Source organism: Molothrus aeneus, chromosome 21 (assembly GCF_037042795.1).
Source record: "Molothrus aeneus isolate 106 chromosome 21, BPBGC_Maene_1.0, whole genome shotgun sequence".
Lineage (NCBI taxonomy): Eukaryota > Metazoa > Chordata > Aves > Passeriformes > Icteridae > Molothrus > Molothrus aeneus.
Window position 1 is genome coordinate 5,158,559 of NC_089666.1, and position 18,522 is coordinate 5,177,080.

Below are 18,522 nucleotides of genomic sequence, written 5' to 3' on the forward strand. Positions count from 1 at the left end.
GGGGTCTGCTGTGTTTGGCTGGGGTTGGGAGGAAAGATTTTTATGATAATTATCTTTGTGTGGAACAATTTTGCATTTTCTCTCCTGTTAATTCCAAAGTGAGCTGGGGGTGCGAGGCAGCAGGAAGATCGCCCTCCTGAAAGTAAAAAGTGTTCAGGAGTCAAATATTTAATGTTGGCCTGGCATAATTTGACAGCAATTATGCAGCAAAAGCACTAGACACCGTTACCAGGAAGATCCAGATAAATGTTCCATAATGACAGAGATGGAAAACAAGGAGCATTTTTTGCTTGTTCACATAAAAGCCTGCTAGAAACTGAAATGCAGAACAGCGGTGAGTTTTCATTCAGATTTCTCCTTGACATCAAAAAAAAAAAAAAAAAAAAAAAAAAAAAAAAAAAAGAAAGGTGCAGAAATTATAGAAATTATTCATCTCTGTGTGTTAGTCTTGAGAAAATTATTAACTTTTTTTTTTGGGGGGGTGAGCAGTGAAAAAATAGTTCCAAACTGGATATGAGTGAGGCAGCAAATATCACACTTCACCCCCAGCCCTTCAGCAAATGAACTTCCAGCAGCACAAATCCTCAAACTATCCCATTTTCCTGAAATATTGGAAACTGATTGTGCAGGATTTTACTGCAAATTTGCATCAGAAATTATACTTATGTATAGGTAAAAAAAATTAAAAAAAGGATTGTGGGGTGCACTGAGAGAACTCCAATTTCATAAATTAATTTTATAGAGCATTATTTCCAGCTACTAGTTTAAAAACACCTGGTAAATGAGAATTTACCAGTGTTCATAGAAATTATTTGTAGAAATCAATCATGGACTAATGATGCTGGGCACATCCTTCCCAGTTTTCCTCAGAGGTCGCCTCCTTGCACGGCATCTGCAGTGTCAGAATCCTGGATGAATGTGGAAAAAAGCATCCTGAGAGAGGAAAACCAGCGCTGGGAGCACTCTTAGATTTCCAGAACACTCCATGTGTGTGTCCTGCTGCCTGCTCACAGCTGCTGCAGAGAAAGATGAGGTGTCTTTATTCCAGCAATAATAATTTTAGTGATCACTCTTCCACCCCCTGCCTGGACCCCTCTTTTCCAGATTCCCCAAATCTCTGCAGGCTGATGTTCACCAAGAGGGATGTGTTCCATCCTTGGGATGGTTTGGCCATTTTTATTACACCCCAAGGCACCTGGGGATGGAAAAGGCTCCTCTGATCATACCCAAACCCACAAAGAGAAGAAAATGAGGCTGATAAATGGAAAAGGCACCTCTGATCATACCCAAACCCACAAAGAGAGGGAAATGAAGCTGATAAATGGAAAAGGCTCCTCTGATCGTACCCAAACCCACAAAGAGAAGAAAATGAGGCTGATAAATGGAAAAGGCACCTCTGATCGTACCCAAACCCACAAGGAGAAGGAAATGAGGCTGATGAAAACTCAGTGTTGTGGACTGAGCCTCTTTCACCAGGAAAAGAGTGAAGATGAGCACAAAATCCATTCAGGGGCAGACAGATGTTTTCCCAAGGATGGAAATCCCTCACCAAGAGGGATGTTTTCCATCCTTGGGATGGTTTGGCCATTTTTATTATACCCAAAAGCACCTGGGGATGGAAAAGGCTCCTCTGATCGTACCCAAACCCACAAAGAGAGGGAAATGAGGCTGATAAATGGAAAAGGCTCCTCTGATCATACTCAAACCCACAAAGAGAAGAAAATGAAGCTGCTAAATGGAAAAGGCACCTCTGATCATACCCAAACCCACAAGGAGAAGGAAATGAGGCTGATAAAAACTCGGTGTTGTGGACTGAGCCTCTCTCACCAGGAAAAGAGTGAAGATGAGCACAAAATCCATTCAGAGACAGAAGGGGCAGGTCCTGGCTGAGGTTTTGTCCGGTTTTGTCCCAGCCCTGGCCTGGCTGAGGGTGCAGAGAGGAGCAGGAGCTCCCGGGGAGCCTTACCTTCCATGCTGGGTGCCATGTTCCCCAGGGAATAACCTCCTTCCTTCAGGCACACCAGGAGCTCTTCCCCCGGCTCAATCTCTTTAATAACTTTATAATAGACCTGGGGATCACAAACACAACAGACAGGGTAAGTATGCAAAGGTTTGTGGCTTATGTTTTAATCAATAATTCAAATTACTTTCGTTAATAGGGGATAGTAATTTTTCCCTTGATTTGGGATAATTGCTGCTCAGAGCTCGTTTTCCTGCCTTTATTTGACTCTTTGGGTGTCAGAGTTTCATAGGGTTTGGACAATAAAAAAATATTTTGGGGAACAAAATATCTCTCAAATTACAACAAATTTTTTCTGCCGTCCTCCTGTGTGTGTTTGTCACAGTGAAGGGAAGGTTAAACTGATGGAATTTTCATGTTTAAGGCTTTGCTCTCTGAGCCAGAATTGGCCTCATGGTTAGAGCTGAATTATCACATCTCCACAGAATGATTTTGTTGATTATTCTCCCCAACAGCCTAGACCTGACCCCTAAGCACAGATATTAACCACTCCAGGTGAGCAGTTTGTCCACATTCTGAGCTAAAATAAAATAACATAAAATAAAATAAAATAAAATAAAATAAAATAAAATAAAATAAAATAAAATAAAATAAACCAGCCTAGACCTGACCCCTAAACACAGACATGAACCACTCCAGGTGAGCAGTTTGCCCACAGTCTGAGCTCATTTTGAGGGATTCCACTGCAAAATAAAAAGTTGGGTAAAATTTTCCTTTTTCTCATTATCTTTTTCACTTGCACTTCACTGCTCCCCCCTGCTTGTTCCACAAAAAAGCCTTTTCCCAGGAGCAAACCACAGTGAACTCAAGGGGAAAAGTGCCTGAAAAAACCCCAGAAGGCAGCCTAGGAGTGAGCTCAGGACTGACTTGGAAAAACAGGAGTTGGGATGGGCCAAGCTAAGAGAAAAAAATTAAAATAAAATAAAATAAAGAAAAAAATAAAATAAAAGTAAAATAAATAAATAAAATAATAAAATAAAATAAAATTTTAAAAAGTAAAATAAATAAATTAAAATAAAATAAAACAAAATAAAATAAAATAAAATAAAATAATAAAATAAAGTAAAATAAAATAATAAAATAAAATAAATTAAAATAAAATAGCCTGGACTTGACCCCTAAACACAGACAGCAGTTTGCCCACATTCTGAGCTCCTGTCTGAGCACAGACCTGGACCTTCCACAATGTCCTGAGCACAGCTCTGTTCACCTCCTGGACCTTTGTCACTGCACCAGGAGAAAACCCAAAACCAGAAACAGGGCCCAGAGAGGGGCAGAGCCCACTCCCCTCATCTTCACTGTCCCACCCCAAAGCTCACAGACCCCAGGCCAGGGGTCCAGGGACAGCTGGGTCCCACCTGAGCCTCCCTCCCTCCCCTGCACCTGCTCCAGAAGCTCTGTGTCTTTTGTCCCGAGGAGATTCCACGTCCTCCAGATGCTTCCCAAATTTTAGGAGTACACCGGGCCCTAACACAATACCCTGAGAATTCACCTGGTAATTTTTATTAATTTCCAGGTTTTTTTAGCACCGTGTTTAGCAGCAATCCAATAAATTCTTTTTCGGCGTAAAAACCACATTTCACCCAGAACAATTCCCGAAATTTGCTGCCACTCCGCCTCTGCCAGCCTGTGTTTGCGTGGAAGGAAAACACACAACTCCTAAATCCCCGCCTGCCTTTCATTAATTGTGTCACCACCGTGCATTTCTCTTCCCAGAGTCCCTTTCCCTCCCTCCTGGCACGGAACGCGAAGCTTTGGCAGATCCCGGCCCGGAGCGGGGAGCAGCGGCTGCCCGGGATGCTCCCGAAATTGTCCTCCCGGAGAACGGGATGGCAGGGACAGGGATGGGACTGCGGGGACGGGAGGCTGCAGGGACACGGGACATCCTTCACAGAGCTGCAGGGACAGGGGACATCGCTCCCAGAGCTGCAGGGACACGGGACACCGCTCCCAGAGCTGCAGGGACACGGAACATCACCCCCAGAGCTGCAGGGACAGGGGACATCCTTCACAGAGCTGCAGGGACATGGGAAATCCATCCCAGAGCTGTAGGGACATGGGAAACCCATCCCAGAGCTGCAGGGACACGGGACACCGCTCCCAGAGCTGCAGGGACACGGAACATCGCCCCCAGAGCTGCAGGGACAGGGGACATCGCTCCCAGAGCTGCAGGGACAGGGGACATCGCTCCAAGAGCTGCAGGGACAGGGGACATTGCTTTCAGAGCTGCAGGGACACGGGACATCCCTCCCAGAATTTCAGGGACACAGGACATCCTTCCCAGAGTTTCAGGGACACGGGACATCCCTCCAAGAGCTGCCGGGAAAGGGACATCCCTCCCAGAGCTACAGAGAAAGGGGACATCGCTCCCAGAGCTGCAGGGACACGGGAAACCCATCCCAGAGCTGCAGGGACACGGGACATCGCTCCCAGAATTTCAGGGACAGGGTACATCGCTCCCAGAGCTGCAAGGACACGGAATACTCCTTCAAGAGCTGCAGGGACAGAGTACATCCCTTCCAGAATTCCGGGGACGCGGGGCATCGCTCCCAGAGTTTCAGGGACACGGGACATCTCTCCCAGAGCCACCACGCGGTGCGGCGGGGACCGTGGGGCGCGGTTGCCGCTCAGAACTTTCCCTCCGCACCGAGATCAGGAGGCTCCCGACCGATCAGCCCGCGTTCCACCGAGCACCAGGACGGCCCGGCCCGCGCTCCGCCCCGGTCCCCGCACTGGCTCCCGGTCCCGGTTCCGCAGGAGCGCCCGGAGCTCCACGAGCGGAGCCGTTCCCCATCCCTCGGGATAATTACGATCCCCATCCCGCGGGATAATTAACTCGCTCCGCCGCCCCCGCCGCTGCCCGGCGCCTCCCGATCCCGATCCCGCTCCGGCCGGGAAGGGCGAGGGCTCTCAGCAGCCGTACCGGGGCTCTCGCGTCTCCCCGGGACACACCGGGGAAAAGTTGCCGGTGGGCAGCTCCCGCAGCTGCCGGGACCGGGAGCGGGGTGGGCATCAGGATGGGGATCGGGATTGGGATTGGGATGGAGATGGGGATCGGGATGGAGATGGGGATGGGGATGAGGATGGGGATGGAGATGGGGATGGGGATGAGGATCGGGATGGGGATCGGGGCCCGGAGCGCGGCCCCTGCCCGCCCCAGCAGGTGGCAGACGCCGCCCGCCGCCGGCCCCGCCGCCGCCGCGGGATCCCCGCCGGTGCCTCGGAGCCGGTGCCGGGCAGTGCGAACGGAGCGGGCCGGGCTGGGCCGGGCCGGGCTCCCCTGACCTGCTCGCTCCTGTCCCGCGGCCGCTGCGCTTCTCCGGGGCCGGCGGCCGGACCGATCGAGGGGAGGGCAGGGAAGGGAAGAGGAGGGAACGGGAGGGGAGGGAAGGGAAGAAGGGCAGCGGGGCCGTGTCTGTGCAGCAGCTCCAAGGCCGGGGCAGACGGAGGCACAGCCGTCCCTATGAACGGGGGACTGCGGGGCGGCCCTTGCGGCGAGCTCCGATACCGTGCTGTGACACGGCCCTTACCGGGGGTACAGCCCTTACCGAGCAGCCGGTACAGCCCTAACCGGGAGCTCCGGTACAGCCCTAACCGAGTGCTCTGATACAGCCCTTACCGAGCACTCTGATACAGCCCTTACCGAGCACTCGGTACAGCCCTTATCGAGCACCCAGTACAGCTTTTATCGGGAGCTCCGGTACAGCTCTAACCGAGTGCTGTGACACGGCCCTTACCGGGGGTACAGCCCTCACTGAGAAAAAGCTCCCGGTAAAGGAGAGCTTTTAAAACCGGGCTCCCGGTAAAGAGAAAGTTTTAAAAACCCGGTACAGCCCTTTTCGGGAGCTCCGGTGCATCCCTAACCGAGCACCCGGTACAGCCCTAACCGAGTGCTGTGACACAGCCCTTACCTCCATAAGGGCTACATCCCTTATGGAGCACTCGGTACAGCCCTAACCGGGAGCTCCGGTACCGAGTGCTGTGACACTACCGGGGTTACAGCCCTCACTGAGCATCCCGTAGAGCCCTAACCGAGTGCTGTGACACAGCCCTTACCGGGGTTACAAGCCCTTACCGAGCACTCCGTACAGCCCTTTTCGGGAGCTCCGGTGCATCCCTAACCGAGCACCCAGTACAGCCCTAACCGAGTGCTGTGACACGGTCATTACCGGGGTTACATCCCTTACGGAGCGCTCTATACAGCCCTAACCGGGAGCTCCGGTACAGCCCTAACCGAGCGCTGTGACACGGCCCTTACCGGGGGTACAGCCCTTACGGAGCGCTCTGTACAGCCCTAACCGGGGGGTCCGGTACCGAGTGCTGTGACACAGCCCTAACCGGGGTTACATCCCTTACCGAGCAGCCGGTACAGCCCTAACCGGGAGCTCCGGTACCGAGTGCTGTGACACAGCCCTAACCGGGGTTACATCCCTTACCGAGCAGCCGGTACAGCCCTAACCGGGAGCTCCGGTACCGAGTGCTGTGACACAGCCCTAACCGGGGTTACATCCCTTACCGAGCAGCCGGTACAGCCCTAACCGGGAGCTCCGGTACTGAGTACTGTGACACAGCCCTTACCGGTGTTACAGCCCTTACGGAGCGCTCTGTACAGCCCTAACCGGGAGCTCCCGTGCATCCCTAACCGAGCACCCAGTACAGCCCTAACCAAGTGCTGTGACACGGTCACTACCGGGGGTACATCCCTTACCGAGCACCCAGTACAGCCCTAACCGGGGTTACAGCCCTTACGGAGCGCTCTGTACAGCCCTAACCGGGAGCTCCCGTGCATCCCTAACCGAGCGCTCTGCCCAGCCCTTTTGGGGAGTTCCGGTGCATCCCGGTCCTCCCCGGCCTGTTGCTGGCCGGCCGTGCCTCCCTCCCTGCCGGGCTCCCCGCAGCCCCACTGCGAACTCACTGAGCTCCGAACGCACCCGAGCTCCGGCCCCCAGCGCTGCCCGGGCAGCTCTCCCTGGGGGTTTCGAAGCAGGGCATGGTCACAAACACAAAGGTTTGGGATGGGGAATGAAGTCCCACTGCTGATAAAATACCCCAGACTGGCCAGGCACCCATCGCTGTGCTGCCAGACTCCTGCTGTAATTCCACCCCTGGTTTCCACTGCTTTGCAAACGGTTCTCCCAGCGCAGGCACGTCTGTCCTCATCCAGCTGGGAGTCCAAAAACGGGAGCTGGTGCTGTGGGCAGGATCTGGGATCTCCCTGGGTCTGTTCAGCTCCAAAATCCCAGGTGGAAAACCCCGAGCTAACACAGGACACGCACCTGTGCACAGGTGAGAGCAGTGCTGACTCCCCTGCTCCACCCAGCCTGGGCAGTTCATTTCTGGGGATTCCACTGCAAAATAAAATTGTCTAAAATTTTCCTTTTTCTCATTATCTTTTTCATTTGCACTTCAGTGCTCCTCCCTGCTTGTTCTACAAAAAAGGCTTTTCCCAGGAGCAAACCACAGTGAACTTAAGGGGAAAAATGCCTGAAAAACCCCCAAAAGGCAGCCTAGGAGTGAGCCCAGAGCTCAGGACTGACTTGGAAAAACAGGAGTTGGGATGGGCCAAGCTAAGAGAAAAAATAAGATAAAATAAGATAAATTTAAAAAGAAATAAAATAAAAAGAAATAAAATAAAAAGAAATGAAAAAAAGAAAAGAAATGAAATGAAATGAAATGAAATGAAATAAAATAAAATAAAATAAAATAAAATAAAGTAAAATAAAATAAAATAATAAAATAAAATTGCTATTAACAGATGTGCAGCTGGCAACCCAAACCAGCACTAAAACACCAGCTGTGGTCTAAAAGGTCCATCAAGTTCAGAGATAGTCATGAATTTTACAGGGAAAAGTCCTTCAGAATGGCCCTGCCAAGGCTGACACTGCCCTGGTCTCACCCTTTAGCTCCTTTTCCTCTCCTGTTTGTTCTCAGAATAAAGTAGCTCCTTGTATTTCAAAACATCTCCTGCAGCCCTTCCAGAAAATGGCACAGGCTCCTTTAATGATCAGGGAAAAGTTGGATTCTGCTGGAGTCACATTAATTTCATCAAACATTTCATTATGGTAATTAACTTCATCTTCCAGTCATGGTACTGAGGGTCTGGGCTCATCAAAGCCTTTTTTATTTATCGTGCACTGAAAAAGCTCAGATTCACTAATCCAGCAGAAGATTTACATTCACAAATCAATTCTGTTTGTTTTTAGAAAAGTTCCACACTTGATGATTTCACCACACAGCATGGGCAGCTCTCCAAATTACCAGCTTTGTTTGACACTAAATAGTTAACAGGATAAGTAGGGTTTGGTGGAACTGAGAATATTCCTTTTTCTTGATTTTTATCAAAATTGTTCTGGGCATGGCGTGTTGAAGAAAGAAAAAATAAAAGGAAAGAAAGAAAAAGGCAAACAAACAAAAAAAAAACCTCAAGAAACCCAACACCCCAAAAAATAAACTAACAACCAAAACAAGCAAAAAACCAAATAAACAAACAAGAAAAAAGGGAAAGTAGAAATAACCCAGAGGAATTCTCTTCCAGCCTGGGTTGATCCAGGGATCTGCTGTGGATGTGAACTTGGGGCAGCTCTGTCTGTCTAATTTTGCTGCTAAAACAGCATAATTTGGTACAATCGCTGAAATATCATCCCTGCAGAACCACAACAACCACACTCCGGGGTTTGTCTCACTCAGAGCCCAGCACCACCTCCCCTTTCCACTGAGAAAAAGAGCCTGGGAATGAGGTTTAACATTCCCAGAGTCACGGTAAGGGATGGAGATGGAGCACAGTGAGAGGGGAAAGTCCATCCCAGAATTGCCTCATTAATCAGGCCCTTCCTAAGAACCAGTCCCATTTCTCTGCTGCAGGGGTTTTTATTTATCTGAGCTTTCACACATTTGTACTTTAGGGTGAAAAGAGCATTAGAAGGGGAGGAAGCAGCTGCTGTGTTCACCTAAAATCAAAAACCCACCCACAGACACATCAGAGCAGCAGAGGGGCTCAAAAACTAAAAAAACAGCCTGAAAAAAGGTTTTTTGTGTCTTTGCCTCACCAATAATTCACTCCATGGGCAGCCCAGTGAGGATCTGCTCCTCCTGCTCCCTCAGACCTGTCCGTGTGTCCAGCCAGGACAGGGCTGCACATTTTGCTTTTGTTACTGTGTTTTCCTCCTTTGGAATTGCCTCCTCTTTGTTTCCACTCAGCCACGTTGCTGCTGATTTCCTCTTTTTAAGGCTCTTGGTGAGGTATTGGGAATCCTGACTGGAGTTACCAAACCTCTATAAAATACACCCAAAATCTCTGCATTGCACACACACCTCACACCGGCTGATTAAACACAAACCTGATTTTTTTTTCTATCTCCTGTTACTCCTTTTCCCCCCCAATATCTGCACCTCAACTAAAAGCAGCAGCTGTCACCTTGATTATTATCACTATATAGTAATTATATTCATGGCCATGAGCTGGCCATGAATATATTACTATATATTATAAATATATTATTATGTAGATTCTGTTTAGTATTTCAGCCTCTTAAACTGCTCAAGTATTTTCCTTTTTGAGGCAGGAGTAGCAACAGCAAAAAATTAAACATTTCCCTTTTAGTAAAAGATATCATTTATCTACCATTTTTTCCAGTCCTCCTTCAGAATCACAATTATCTCCAACAATCAAGGATCTTCTTTTCAAATACCTCTCCAGCATGAATAAATATAAAGAAAACTGGCTAATGTTATTCTACATGTGAAAATTTGCTTTGTAATTGAAAAATCGTTAATGAAACATCTCAATTAACCTCTTTCTAAATAGAGAAATAAATACATTTAAAATACATTATAATCTGTTAATGGAGAGGGAGAGGGGGGATGTAATTGAGTGGTCCAGATCTTGCTGTCAATTACTTCACTAAGAATGCAGGAAAATTCTCTGTGCGTTCCTGGGACTGTTCCCGAGTTACAGGAGTAAAGAAGAACAGAAGGATCCTGAGACAGGGACTGGATCCTGAATTAGAGACTGGATCCTGAAGTAGGGACTGGATCCTGAATTAGGGACTGGATCCTGAATCAGGGACTGGATCCTGAGTCAGGGACTGGATCCTGAATTAGGGACTGGATCCTGAGTCAGGGACTGGCTCACGAGTCAGGGTCTGGATCCTGAGTCAGGGACTGGATTCTGAATTAGGGGCTGGATCATGAGACAGGGACTGGATCCTGAATCAGGGACTGGATCACGTGTCAGGGACTGGATCGCAAATCAGGGATTGGTCATGAGTCAGGATCTGGATCCTGAGTCAGGGACAAGATTCTGAATCAGGGACTGGATCATGAATCGGAGACACAAATCTCAGCTACAGGATCCTGAGTCAGGGTCTGGCTCACAAGCCAGGGTCTGGATCCTGAATTAGGGACTGGATCCTGAGTCAAGGACTGGATCCTGAGACAGGGACAGGATCCTGAGACAGGGATAGGATCCTGAGACAGGGACTGGCTCACGAGTCTGGATCCCAAGTCAGGGAGCGGATCCTGAGTCAGGGTCTGGATCCTGAGCCAGGGACTGCATCCTGAATTAGGGACTGGATCCTGACTCATGGACAGGACCATAAATCTGGAGGTTTTAGCTCATCCCAGGGCTGATCCATCCCTCGGTCACCTTCCCTGGATGCTGGCACTGCCCAGCAGCCCTGGCCCAGCCCGTGCAGGGTGCCAGGGGAGCCCAGCAGCCGCGGGTGGATGGTTACCTGCTCGTTGATGTGGCACACAGCCAGGTTCTGCTCGTCGCAGGAGCAGCACACTCGGATGTACTTCAGCCAGTTCCCAGCCCCGCCCTGGCCGGCATCACCACAGAACTTCTCAGTGCCCAGGGCATCGGGAATCTGCGGGAGAATGACAGGAGAGGGGTCAGCTGGGCACACATGGCAGCTACAGAGGGGAGAGAGGGAGGAAAAGGGTTTGCAGGGCACCACTCCAAACAAGGAGAAAGGAGAAAGGGAGGGGATGGATATGATTGATAAAGAGACTTATGACAAGGATAACATCAGCTCTCAGGCATTATCTGAAGGTGCTGGCTGGCAGAACCTCCAAGGACACTGCTCAGAGTGGTCTGTGAGTAAAAGGTTCAGGAGTACAAATATTCTGGACAAGTAACCAAACTCCTCCAAACTGCACTAATTTTAATAACAAGGTCCTTAACTGCTCATTCTGCACATCATCCGTTTCATCCTTTCATGAAGGATAATTTTTAATTACAAACTTTTCAATAAACTCTCAGACCAGGTCACAGAGCTGTGAGGTTCTATTTTAAAAATCCCTTTACCCAACGCGCTACTTTCATTTATCTGAGTACAGCCTGAGAAATTCACCGGCCACATCTTTGTGGCTGAAGGTGAGATACAATTTGGCTGCTGCGAAAAAGAGGAATCCTTCAAAATAAAACTTCTCAGGTATTTAAAGTCCAGCTGTAGGTAAAAAAAAAAAAAAAAAAAAAAAAAAAGAGTTAATTGAGGGGTTGCAGTCCAAGGTCCAAGGAAAGATGCTGGTTTGGCAGGAAGAGACTTTTCCTCTCTTAAGGCAGTGGAGTTTGGTGAGAGAACCAGAGGAGATGCTCAGCACTCCAGAGCAGCCTTTGGGATGATCCAGTTTGCAATCCACTCAAAAAAAAAGCACATTTTAAGAATGACACAGCACACCCTGAAAACAAGGAGAAGCCCTTTGAGTGCCAGCATAGCAAGGCTCTGCTCTGCTCTGCTCCTAAGTGGGCCTCCCTGCTCCAAAAACTCCTTTTTTTCTGAGATTCACATTTCCCTCCACCCCAACAAGCCCCTGTGTCAGTGCAAATTACTTCAGTCATCAAAAGCTCTTAACATGCTTTTACTAGCAATTAATTCTCTCAGAATCTCGTGGGATACGATTATATTTTCCCATCTATTTCAAGACACAGGGAAAAAAAAATAAAAGTGGGAAATCAAAGGAGAGGAAAAATTAAAGCTCAGCAATGACAGCAACAAGTTGAGCCTAAGGCTGGGCTGGGAAACCTCAGGGGGACAGGTCCAGTTCAGGCTCTGGCTCCCAGCTCTGGACTCCTGGGAGGACCAGAACCTGCCAGAAGCACCAGGAGAGCTCCCAGCTCCCTGCTCTGGTCCCAGCAGACATTTCCTGGTCTCATCCCCACCACCAACCCTTCCCTCTCCAGCTCCTTGGCTGGAAAGGGATGAGGGAAAATCCCACCATCAGTGCTGGGCTTCTTCCTTCCTAACCAGAGCATGGCACTGGGAGTCACTGAAATGCTGCACTGGGAGAAAAATCCTGGCTGTGCTCAGTTTCTTCATCCCCAGCCTGGGAACACTCAGGGTCATTCACTCATCCCTAGCTAGAGCCTGGAACTTTCTAGACACTCTTGGTCATCTTCTGGCAGCATCAAAGGTCTGAGGTGGGCATTGATGGCACAGGAAGCTAATTCTGTGTTGTTTGGAAGTTTTAATTAAACAAAAACCCACCAAAAACAACCAACCAAACAAACAAAAACAAGCAATAAAACCTGTTCTTAATGTGGCTGAACCACTCCTGAATTTACTCAGTCTAAAATATCAATAACTTCTGTTTTATCTCAGGGAGCTCCAGGGACACGGAGGCTGCCTAATGCTGGTGAAAGAAAGAGTTTCTCTTGACTTTTTTGACCTCAAATTGAGCAGCCCAGTCAAGCCAGCCCCTCAAGTGGGGACACACCAAGTGACAGCAGCTTCCAGGGAAACAGTTTGGAAAACCTAATGAAACAAATCATTGATGCTCAGCTGGTCTGAAGGCACTGAAGAGTTTGGGCAGAGTTTGTAGTGGTTTGAGGAACCAGCAGCCCGCAAACCTCCCAGTGCCAGCAATTGGTGACATCCAGTGACCCTGGGAACACAAGATGGCAAATCCGGGACACACAAATAAGATAAGATCTTTAATTTCACAGCTGTATCTCACAGATGGTCCCATTCATCTTCTAGAATTGTTTGAGAGGACATTTAGGGCCATTGAGTGGCTTAGGATGGAAGGGACCTTCAGGATCATTTAGTTCCAAACCCCTGCCCTGGGCAGAGAGCTTGGGGAATGTGGAAGAGGTTCTACAGGGCCTTCTGTGAGCCAGAGAGAAGTTTGAGAAGAGGATCCATCCTTACCCCTAGAAAGAATCTTCTAACAAGGTCGTTGACATAAAAACCAAGAAAGAAAGAAGGATAAATAAGAGAAACCTGCAAGTGTCTATTCTATGTTCCAGAAAGAAAGAAGGATAAATAAGAGAAACCTGCAAGTGTCTATTCTAGGTTCCAGAAAGAAAGAAGGATAAGTAAGAAATTCCAATCCAGGAAATTCCGATCATGAGGGACTTTGTCTCTCATGACCAATGAGTAAAGTGTAAATTTAGGAGTTTTTTAAGAATGTCTAAAAAGCATGCATGCTATATTAAAAACTGTTTTGAAGCTTTCAGAGAATGGAGTGGTTTTTTTGTATTGTCTCCATCTCCGCTATGACAGGAGAAAAGCCCAAAATTCAGCTCAAATTCATTTTGCAGGGTCCTGCTCACCAGCTGTGCCTCTGGAGGAGGTTCTGCCATAGCTTGAAATCACCTGAAACTCTGTGGTTTTATCTGCGTGGGGGCATTAAAACCCAAGCTGGGGGTGTGAAATCTGACAGATCAAAACGAGAGAGAAGGAGGTGCTGTGAGAGCCTGAGAACCTGAGCTGCTGTTCTCACACACCCTCAGCGCCCTCCACAAACAGAGCCTGGCACCACGGCCCAAAGGCCAAAATGGGGACAGCACCCAGCCACCCCTCATCCCTCTGCTGGCACCCACCAGGACCCTCTAAAAATGAATAAATGGGGTGATCAGCTGGTTTAGAGTGCTGCAGGACCAGTTCCAGAGGCAGGGCAACTCCTGGCACCACGGCCCAAAACAGGGACGGCACCCAACCACCCCTCATCTGATGTCAAATTTTACCTGCCCAGGAAAACAGGTGTGGATGGTTTGGGACTAAAACTGCTCCTGAGCCCTGGATAGGGAGGGACTTAGTTCTGGTTTTAACTGTGAATAAACAGATTTAATAGAGCTGGAGATGCCTGTTGGGGTAAGAGCATCTCCAGGTGAGTGGCTGCAGGGAGCTGAGCCTTCCAGGAGTGGGGTGAATCCCTCTGCTGGCACCCACCAGGTCCCTCTGAAAATGGAATAAGCGGGGTGATCAGCTGGTTTAGAGTGCTGCAGGACCAGTTCCAGGGGCAGGGCAGCCCCTGGGCCAGCTCAGCCCTCTGTGGCCAACACCTCTAATTAAAGATCAGGTTCACACGCTCGCCGATGGTCGCTATCAAAGTTATTTCACAGCTTAACAACGCTGCAGCAGTCACCCAGCACTATCTGCAGTATCTGTTCTTTCTTCTGTCAAATGTTCACACACAGAATAATATTTTAAGTATCTCTTCCCCCCCCTGCCACCCCCAACCTGAGAAAACTCCGGAAAAAACAAACTGAAACCTTTTACCACATCTTCTTCCAGTTCAGACCAGAAGGAAATCAGAAATTTCCTCTGGCGAAATTCTGCAAACCAACTGTTTACAAGTCTCTGTCAGTAAGTAAATAAAAAAAAATTAAAAAATAATAATAAAAAAAAAAAATCCAGTTTGAAAATGCTCCCGGGATGCTCATGGAACATTGGCTTTCTCTGTTCTTTTGAAGAACCAAGAGATACCCTGTGCTCTAGGACAGGTGGAGAAGGAAAATGGAGGCAAAACGTTTTGGGAATGGGCAAATTAAAGATCTCAGATTCACCCCACTCCTGGAAGGCTCAGGTCCCCACAGCCACCCACCTGGGGATGCTCTTACCCCAACAGGCATCACCAGCTCTATTAAATCTGTTTATTCACAGTTAAAGCCAGAACTAAGTCCCTCCCTATCCAGGACTCAACAGCAGCTTTAATCCCCAAACCATCCACAGCTGTTTTCTTGGGCAGGTAGAGGTTAATATCAGATATTTAGCACCAACAGCAAAAAAACCCAGAGATGCCACAGGAAGAAAAAACCCATCAGAAAATGCAGTGTAATTATTAGCAGGACTCTGACTTGGTGGAGCTGACATGGAATTTCTGCCTGTGCTCTCTGCTCAGGCTGGCTCTGTATCAGTGGAGACGTCTCTCCTGAGAGTAATTTGGCTTAAACATTAAAAGAAGTTGTCAGAGGGAAAGGAGAGGTGAAAAAAGGGTGGGAAGAGACTGGAGAGGAGAAAAACAAAATAAAATCAATTTATAATTAGTAATTGGTGCTGGTTTTGCAAGTCTATAACCATCACGTGCTGCTGTTCCAGTCAATTTTGGGAAATGCATTTCATCTCTTTAATCCCTTTGGCTCTGAGCATCCCTGCCCCACGGAGCTGGGCTCCCTGCAGGAACAAGATTTGTCCCTTTTTCTTTGTCCCATGTTAAACCCCAGCAGTCTGGGACAGCCCCTGCCCTGGAGATGTGCTGGAAAAGCAGACTTTCATCTGGCCTGCAGCCTGCAGACACGCTCAGAAAGTTAATTATTGTGAGAGCACTTCCTCTGGCCGCTTTTCCATTTCATCCCTCCCACCCCATCATGGATTTCTCCCCGCTCCTTTTTTCATCACTGGACATGCCAAAACTTCAGTTCATCTTTTCTCCTTTTGCTGCAGATGGTGAGTTCAGTCTTTATTTATTAACCCACGGCACCTCCCAGCCCTTTTGTCTTCAAATCCAACAGCTCATCTACGAATTCCCAATTCCCCTTCCCCTCCCTGCCAGTAACAGTGCCATGATTTTGTCTCGTGGAGTTCTCACAGAGCTCTCCTCGCTCTGAAGTCCCCCAGCCTCCTCCTCTCTAGTCTATCCCCTCCAAACAAATGCACCTTCACGTTCCCTGGGATTACAGGGCTTTGACTGGCCCTCTGCAGAGACACGGATTTGGGACACAGAGCCAGAGCTCCGGCTGTGCCTGTGCTTCAGATCCATCCCCAGCCAGCCAAAAGGAAATTGTTGTCATGTTCCAGGGCTCACTTTGCAGCTTCATCTGCTGTCTGCCGAGCAGTGCTCGGGGTTTGGATCCAAAAAGCTCCTTGATCTCGCAGAGGCTCCGCTCCGTAATTTATTAACATCAGAAATGCTGAGTTATGGGGCAGAAGTTATGGAAAAATCCTCCCGAACGTTTACAATTTTTTTTGCACATCATTTGAGGTTTCCTGCCCCTCTAATTTGTGGGCTCTCTGTTGGGTTGTTTCTTTCACATTTTAATGGGCAGAGTCCAAGGTTTGGCCCCGGCAGAGGTGTGCCGGGGGGCTGGAATGCCTGCGGATCTGTCGTCAGTTGGCTTAATGGATTCCTAGTGTGCATGGAGAAACGGAGCAACCAGGAGTTTGCCATCACTGACCCAGCGTCCTGTTGCTATAACATCCCTCCCCAGAAGCCCAGAGTGTAATAAACCTTCTCATCCCATGGTCGCAGAATCTGCCTCTGACAGCTTGGCTGATGTGCGCATTTTATTTGGCAGGAGTTGGAGATTTTTTTCCTTTTTTTTTTTTTCCCTCCCTTTTTTTGCTTTAATGACCCACGAGCTGATTTAGAGCAATAAACTGTTGCCATGAAGTTTTGTTGTGTTTCTTTTAAATAAAGGGAAGGGAGGGACTGCTGCAATTTATGACTTTCAGAAGTAACTGAAACAGAAAGTCCATTCTTGCCATGAAATGAAGAGAAAAAGACTTCATCCAGAGAAACACCTCTGTCAATGTGCAGACACGAAGCCTAGATGAACTCATAAATTCAGCACTCTGCCTGCAATTAAGCAGGCTTCCTGGTGATTTGACAAAGAGTTAATGAGAAACGTGTCAGACACAAACAGGTCACAGCACTGGGAAGAGCAGCTGAACCAAACCCAGCTTGTCTGCTCAGGGCCACAGGAAAAGCTCAGAGTGCTCTCGGGGAGAGCTACTTTGGGTGATGGACAGTAAACCTCTTGTGCAAACGGGAGGTCCTGACAGGAGCTCCCAGCTCCAAACTCACCAGATGAAGAGGGAAGAGGCTGCAGAGTTCTCAGCACCACCCATGGCGGTGTGTGATGGTCACGCCTCCATCCTCAGCGTGACCCCCCTGGGAAATGGGCAGTGCATGCTCCAAGGACTGCAGGGTCACAAAGCCCAGTTCACCTCCTGGCTCTGCGAGCAGGATCCTGTCCTCAGGAATTCTCCTCACCACCCCCTGTCCCATCCCCTCTGCAGACCCTTGGACAACCAAATGAAAAAAATCATTGATGCTTAGCTAGTCTGAAGCCACTGAGGAGTTTGGGCAGAGTTTGTAAGGGATTGAGGAACCAGCAGCTCACAAAACCTCCCAGAAGGTTTCCAGCAGCACAGCACAGGACCCACCGGCTCTGCGACAAAACCCCAGAGCACCCAAACACTCTGAATGCTCAGAGGGGAGCAAAACAAATCTTTATGGTTCTCCTCCTTCAAACAAGCACATTTCTGCCTCTTTCAAACTCAGCCAAGAGCTGGGAGAACCAGGAACGTGAGGAAACCCAGCTGGATTGCACAGGGCCAGTGGGATTGGTGATGGCAGGCAGAGGCTGTGAGCCTGGTGACACTGTGGAGCCAGGTGACACTGCCAAGCCTGGTGACATTGCTGACTTTGGTGACAGGGTTGAGTCTGGTGACACTGTGGAGCCAGGTGACACTGCCAAGCTTGGTGATATTGCTGATTTTGGTGACAGGGTTGATTTTGGTGACACTGCAGAGCCCAAAGGGGGCTCGTGGGGGGCAGAGTGCCTCTGCAGCTGATGAGACAGAGACCAAATTCAGGTTTTTAAAAGGCTGGATGGTTTTGAGCTTCCACTGCCACCCAAGCCACACATCTGGAGTGGGAATTTTCCACTGGTGTGTGCACTTCTGGGCTGCTGCTGGGCTGCTGCATCCTCTGGCTTCACGAAGGGTCTGGAGGAAAACCATCCCAGGGAAGGCTGGTCCTGGGACGCATTTCTGTCACAAGAAATAACCTTCTCATTCTTTTTTCCCCACCACATCTAAAGCACATGAGGAATCACATGAAAAAAGGCTGTTTTCTCCCAAAAGTCCCTGTCCAGCTTCCAAGCAGAGGAGCCTGGATGGCTCACACAAGCTTGGGAAGCAAGGCTGGGTTTCTGGAGAGTGTTTGAATCCAGCAGAGCCTTTTGAAGGGCTGCCCACTATTAACTGCTCTTCTCTTGCACACCAGCACAGTGAGTACTTCCCAAGTGTCTGCTCTGCATCAGGATAAAAAGGGCTGGAAAAAGCTGCAGTAGCACTGCTGTGTCCTTCAGGCACTGTAGATTTGCTCCAGCTGAAGGAACATCAGCCCTGACCCTACACACAAAGCCTCAGGAAGAACCAACAGCACAAAGAATCATACAGAACACCATTTACATTAAATTTACATTTACACCCATTAAATCTCCACACAATCTTCAGGAAAGCATCTCCTGCTCTCCACAGCAAAGAGACACC

At 48.8% G+C, this 18,522-nt stretch overlaps 1 protein-coding gene across 1 annotated transcript in view; it reads right to left on the reverse strand.

Annotated features, from left to right (window-relative positions):
* PRDM16 (PR/SET domain 16) overlaps positions 1 to 18,522 on the reverse strand; it is a 312,729-nt gene that overhangs the window by 45,499 nt on the left and 248,708 nt on the right. The window contains exons 4-5 of the mRNA XM_066564049.1: positions 10,753 to 10,887; positions 1,967 to 2,069 (exon numbers count right to left, since the gene is read on the reverse strand). Coding sequence (XP_066420146.1) covers positions 1,967 to 2,069; positions 10,753 to 10,887 — 238 coding nt within the window. The remainder of the gene's footprint in view (positions 1 to 1,966; positions 2,070 to 10,752; positions 10,888 to 18,522) is intronic.